The 6,998-nt window shown below is 28.3% G+C and overlaps 1 protein-coding gene across 2 annotated transcripts; it reads right to left on the bottom strand.

Moving 5' to 3' along the window:
* Window positions 1-5,402: 5,402 nt before the first annotated feature.
* Window positions 5,403-6,155, bottom strand: LOC109595927 (uncharacterized). 2 transcript variants are annotated; one of them, XM_020011364.2, is made up of 3 exons: window positions 5,919-6,155; window positions 5,738-5,794; window positions 5,403-5,684 (listed from the first exon to the last, which is right to left on the bottom strand). In XM_020011364.2, exons 1-3 carry the CDS (start codon window positions 6,139-6,141, stop codon window positions 5,500-5,502), a joined length of 465 nt encoding a protein of 154 aa, XP_019866923.1. In that variant the 5' UTR covers window positions 6,142-6,155; the 3' UTR covers window positions 5,403-5,499. The 2 variants fall into 2 exon arrangements, with proteins under 2 accessions (XP_019866923.1, XP_049817914.1); XM_049961957.1 differs by lacking the exon at window positions 5,738-5,794.
* Window positions 6,156-6,998: the final 843 nt, after the last annotated feature.

Genomic DNA, 6,998 nt, shown 5'->3' with positions numbered 1-6,998 from the left:
ATTAAGTAGATTACCCGGGCATAAGCCGTGTTAATAAATTTCCGCGGAACACACGGCAAATACTGAATTATTGGGCGCAGCGAACGATAAATGCAGCTAATTTTAATTACCTAAAATATAAATGATACAAGTTCAGCGTATAAAATTAGTCACATAAATTTATCTCGGCATTATCAATGACACTCAGTGTATTAAATGTATGATGGCTTTAGAAAAGATAAATAATACTCTTTTAATTCGTCGCCGTTTATTAAAAACAATATTCGACAAAATGGACAATTAATGGATGAGAAATGTTATGTGTAAATGTATAATGAATATTGTTTCTGAGTCACATAAAATTGTTTGGTCATTATAAATTACACTGACTTACTTAAATGTATGAATTTATTTACATTTATTAAAAATATTGTTCAATGAAATGGGAAAAAAATATTATGGGAGAATTGTCCTACTCTTTTATAAAATTTAAATCTAAATGTTAGTCTAATTTACTTGAAGGGAACATCAAAGAAATAATTGTTTTTGCTAAGTATAAGTGATAAAAGTTCAACGTATAAAATTAGTCACAATCGCAGTCAAATATATGAATATGGTCGTTTATAAAAAATAATATTCCACCAAATGGAAAGAAATATGAAAGGAGAAATGTACTATTGTTCTTACAAAATTAAATCTAAACATTAGTGTTCAATTTTAGTCTAATTCACTTGAAGGAAACATCAAAGAAAGAATTGTTTATACTAAATATAAGTGATGTAGTTCAATGTATAAAATTAGTCACATAAATTGGTCATTATCAATTACACTCACTATCTTGAAAATGAATTTACTGCAGCTTATTAAAAATAATATCCCACTAAATGGAATAAAATATGGAAGTAAAAATATACTATTCTTTTTTTTTTTAATTTAAATGTAAATGGTGATCAATTTTAGTCTAATTCACTTGAAGGAAACATCAAAGAAAGAATTGTTTATTCTAAATATAAGTAAATACATACATAAATTGGTCATTAAGAATTACACACACTGTCTTATATGTATGAATTCAATGCCATTTATTAAAAATAATTAATAATCTAACTCATTTGAAATAAACATCAAAGAAATAACTGTTTAGCCTAAATATAAGTAATACAAGTTCAACGTATAAAATTAGTCACAAAAATTGGTCTTGTGAATTAAGCTCACTATCTTAAATGTATGAATTTACTGTCGTTTATTAAAAATAATATTCCACCAAATGGAAAAAAATATAGAAGTTCTTGTTCTTACAAAATTTAAATGTAAACAATGGTGTTCAATTTTAGTCTAATTCAATTACACTCACTGTCTTAAATTTATGAATTTACTACCGTTTATTAAAAATAATATTCCACCAAATGGCCAAAGAAAAAAAATATATGGAAGAAGAAATGTACAATTGTTCTTAAACAATCTTAATGTAAACAATGGTGTTCAATTTTAGTCTGAGTCACTTGAAGGAAATATCAAAGAATGACTTGTTTTTTCTAAATATAAGTGATATAAATTCAATGTATAAATTTAGTCATATAAATTGGTTCTTATCAATTATACTCACTGTCCTAAATGTATGAATTTACTGCCTGTTACTAAAAATAATATTCCATCAAATGGAAAAAAAATATGGAAGAAATGTACTATTGTTCTTAAAAAATTAGATGTAGACAATGGAGTTCAATTTTAGTCTAATTCACTTGAAGGAAACATTAAAGAAATAATGGCTGTTCTATATACATAAGTGATACAAGTTCAATGTATAAAATTAGTCACATAAATCATTATCAATTACACTCATTGTCTTAAATATTAGAATTTACTGCCGTTTATTAAAAATAATATTCTACCAAATGGAAACAAATATGGAAGAAGATATGTAATATTGTTCTTACGAAATTTAAATTTAAACAATGGTGTTAATTTTAGTCCAATTTACTTAAAGAAAATGTCAAAGAAATAATTATTTGCACTAAATATAAGTGATAAAAGTTCAATATTTCAAATTAGTCACACAAATTTATCTATATTTATAACTCACTATATTAAATGTATGATGAAGTCGTTTACAAAACATACAACAAATTAGAAAGAAAACTGAAGGAAAATAACATTTTATGAGCAATTTAAATCATTGGTGTCGAATTTATATTTTCTTAAATGCAGAAAAGATAAAAAGGATGCTTTAATTTGTCGTCAATAAATTGATTTGTTCATTGCCAGTGACCTTCAATAATAAATACCTTCAGGAAATATATAATACAGTTTAATGAAAAACAAAAGAGGAAGAGATTAGAAATGTTAAATTTAAATCTGAACATAATTTAATTCGCTTGAAACAAACGTCAAAGAAGGAATTATCGAAGAGTGATATTATTGTATTAAGGAGTAGCATTTATAAAGGGTATGTCAAAATGGGAACCAGACGAAGTAAAACTCAAGTAAATGGCAAACGGTGAAATTTATTAGTAGCTTACTCGACAGTCGTAATTGAAACTGAGAAATTTGCACAGATCTACCTCCTTGTAAAGGCCTTAACAATAAGCTTTAATTGTTTGTTGGCCAACTAGGATCGTAGTTTGATGTAATTATACAGCCTAGTAATTTCGAAAATGCCATTATGATCGTTTTGTGTTCAAGTAGAAAGCATAATAAGGTAATTGGCACTGGTGGTTTGTAGACTTCAATACGTTAAAGCGGTGCGGTTTATTTGAATCACTGAGCGCAATAATTTCGATTGTCATTCGTTTCTGTCTTCTGATTGGCTCGTCGCTTTTATGCACGATAAAAATAAAATCAAACCGAAATCACTCAATTTGTTCGTTCACAATCACAATTAATTTTTTCGGCCGATAATTCGAAAACGAAATGCAAGAACGAATATTCGAGCAGTCCAAATTTGACCGTACAAAACGATGGGGGCCCGTTCAGACTCAACTAGTTTCCGAGCTATTAATAAAGATGATTCGGCGTTACGAACCGGAACAGAAAATCCCCCAAGACCCCGTTTGATATCACAATTTCTCTCCAGGATCCCATCTCAGGGACTCGAGTGGTATAAAATAATATCCTGGCAAACTTATTGCTACGCGGTTTGATTTTAAATTCATAAGATAGTCGGTTTTAAGGGTGAAACACAATTTTTGACGGCATTTTTACTACACACATAACCCGTAAATGATGTGGCTTTTTAAAAATTTACCTTCGCGATTTAACAGCTTTTGTAGACCGGATCGTTTAATTATTACGTATGGAGTTGCCAAAATCACGTCCGTTCTAGAAAATCGTCCTATTTAACAAAAAAAAAAAAAAAAAAGTCAGCACATTCGTAGAAGAAGTGATAATAAAAACGTGAAATTTATTGGTCGTAATATTCTGATGTCGCCTCTAATGTTCCAAGTAAGTGGAATCGAGAATATGTATGGTCTCTTAATTGCATCTGTTGAAACAAGTACTTGCAACATTCCCCTTAATGGGGTAATTGAGTCATGAAGTGCATTTATATGTATGCTTAATATATCGTTATAAAACTTCGACTTGAAGAATGTATATTAATTGGCATGAAGTTTCAAAACGTTGTGTTTAATGTTGCCCTTCATTTTTGAAGTAGCTTAGACCAATCACAATGTTTATACTCTTTATTTTTTTGAGCAGGAATTATAAATGTTAATTACAATTTTTTGCAGGTGAGTATTTACTTAATCATAGGTTGGTAAGTCGATATATTTTAAAAATAATAAATAATAAAATAATTTGTTGTGATAAATTATATATACTTCTGAAAAGCTCAGCACTGAAAATTATTATGTATATTATCAAAAGCTTGACCTATAAAATTAGTCACATAAATTTATTTGGTCACTACACTCAGTCATAAATTTTATGATTCGTTGACATTTATTAAAAATAATATTTAATCAAACAGAAAAAATGGAATGTTTGTTGTTTTTTCTAAAAAAAATATATGTAAATATTGATTTTCTATTTTAGTCTAAGTCATTTGAAGGAAACGTCAAGTAATGAATTGTTTATAATAAATATAAATAATACATTCTCAACGTATGAAATTCATTGTTTCAAATGTATAATTCGTTGACGTTTATTAAAAATAATATTCGACCAAATTAGAAAAAAAAAATATATGGAAAGAGAAATGTATTATTGTTTTTACAAATTTTAAATCTAAACATTGGTGTCCAAATTTAGTCTAATACTAATAAGAACATAGGAATGTTTGTTGTTTGTTCTTAAAAAGACATTTGAAGGAAACTTCAAAGGATGAATTGTTTATAATAAATATAAATAATACATGATCAATGTATGAAATTAGTCATATAAATCATTATCAATTACTTTCATTGTTTTAAGTGTATAATTCGTTGCTGTTTGTTAAAAATAATATTCAACTTAATGGAAAAAAAAAATATATGAAATGACAAATGTACTATTGTACTTGGTGTCCAAATTTAGTCTAATACTATTAAGAAAATAGAAAAAAATGGAAGGTTTGTTGTTTGTTCTTAAAAAAAAATAATATCTAAATATTCGTTTTCAATTTTAGTCTAAATCATTTGAAGGAAACGTTAAGAAATGAATTGTTTATATTAAATATAAGTATCAATTAAATTCATTGTTTTAAATGTATAATTAGTTGATGTTTATTAAAAATAATATTCAACTAAATGGAAAAAAGTATGGAATGAGAAATATACTATTATTTCTATTAATTTTAAAGCTAAACGTTGGTGTTTAAATTTAAATGTTTTTTGCTTGTTCTTAAAAAAATATATCTAAATATTGGTTTTCAATTTTAGTCTAAGTTATTTGAAGGAAACATCAAAGAATGATTTGTTTTGTAATTAATAGTAATATATGGTCAATGTATGAAATTAATTACATAAATTTATTTGATCATTATCAATTACATTTACTGTTTTAAATATATAATTCATTGATATTTATTTAAAAAAATATGGAATGAAAAATGTACTATTGTTCTTACAAAATTTACGAAACATTAGAAGGAAACATCAAAGATATAATTGTTGATACTAAATATAGGTGATGCAAGTACAACGTATAAAATTAGTTACATACATTTATTTGGTCATTATCAATTACACTCATTGTTTGAAATGTATAATCCATTGACTTTTATTAAATATAATATTCAACCAAATGTATATTAATGCTTAGTTTGCCGTCGTTTATTAAAATAATATTTCTCTTATTATCTGAAATCAATTAGTTTAATTACAAATTTAATATTTTTGTTTTTTGAGCAGAGATTTTAAGGCAATTTTAATATTAATTATAATTTTTCTAGGTGAGTATTGATTTATTTATTATATATATTATAAGTGGGTAAGTCAATTAAAATTTATAAATAATTTGTTGTGATAAATTATATATTTAAGCTATCACTAATATCTAATATGTATATATAAATACACAGGTAAATGTTACTTAAATGTAAGTCTATTTCTTCGGTTTGTTCTTAAAGCAGCGCGGCTTATATTTCATGTCGGTGTGTACCAAATCTCCTCCAGATACATGCTTTTTGAGCATCAAATCTTGTTTGGCTGACTTGGTCGGTTTTTTATACGTCATCAGTTTTTGTATGTATCCTCTTTTTAAGAGTCTTCTTGCTGAAAAGCCTGACGCTGGAAATTATTATTAATTAGTTAATTAATATTTTCAATAATTTTTTAGTTACTGATATTAGTCCCCGTAATCATAACATTCTCCATAGCCTTTCTGTCAAATTTGTCACCTGAAATCAAATCGAGTTCTTACAAATTTTGTTAAAAAAAATTATTGACATTTAATGTCAACATTTCCCGTTTGTGAGGGCACATTTATTTTCGATAAAATAAATACAAATATTGCGTCATTACCTTTCGGAGCCGGTTTGGCGTAGAATTCTTTCTCGTATATTTCCCTCTCTTTCAGCCACATCCTTTGATACTCAAAAGAGAGCAAATAACCAATGTGGACCTTTTTCTCATATTCATATTGAGGCCTGAAACCGAAGTTGTGCTTCAGCGCCGCAAAAGATGAATCTATGCAGTTCTGTGGGCGTATCGGTCCTTGCGGGGTCCATTTACCTGTCGACATCATTTTGCACAACACTCTAAAACAAACAGATATGTCGATAAGTTGTTTTATTCATTTTTTTTTTTGAGTTAGGTAACCATGCGACTGTTTTATTTTGGCAAACGTTTTGATTCGGGCCATAGTTGCTTGCGGGCAGCTTAAACCTGCGGTGTTTCCCCGTCAGTAAATAGTTTGGCGTTGGATCTCTTGTAATTGCACGTTGCCTCCGGTAAACACTAACTAACGGGGATAATTAAAACTACAATGTCTGTTAAAATTTGAGGCATTTTATGGTGAAATTAATTAAGGGCGTGTGCAAGCATTGACTTTTCCGTGTCATCGAAAATGTGGAAGTAGAGTAGGAAGCGGGGACCTCCAGAGATTACTACATAATGGCCTTAAGGCCTTGCGATTTATTTGTCTTGGTTATTTGCACCCCGTAATAAGGCACCCAGAAAGTTTATATTAAATTAAGAAGGAAAACTACTTAAAGCTAGGTGTGGACATATCACAAACTTTCATCAAGATAAAGCCAAACAAAGATTATTGACAGTACACATTTAACTTCGGCCTCCTCGTCGGCGATAAAGTTGTTTTCATTCACAACATAGTTGAGGCCGGTGCCTTTATTAAAACTGTGAAATTTTTAGAACTTCCGTTGAGTTCGGCCCGTAAAGAAATGACACCATAACTGTTTCCCATTAAATGGGAAAATTGGCGAAGAAAGGAACATAACGGGGTATACGTATTGGTAATATGTTTGTTTTATGCATAGCACACGGTTTTATAACGTGTTTCGCATTACTTTATGGCACATATTCTTCCAGAAAGTACACAGGCGGGTTTTATTGGTCTCATTGAGCAATGTGTTACATCCACGT

The sequence above is a fragment of the Aethina tumida genome, chromosome 1 (assembly GCF_024364675.1).
Source record: "Aethina tumida isolate Nest 87 chromosome 1, icAetTumi1.1, whole genome shotgun sequence".
Lineage (NCBI taxonomy): Eukaryota > Metazoa > Arthropoda > Insecta > Coleoptera > Nitidulidae > Aethina > Aethina tumida.
Note: the sequence above shows the minus strand (reverse complement) of the source record. Positions and strands in the feature narration are given on the sequence as shown.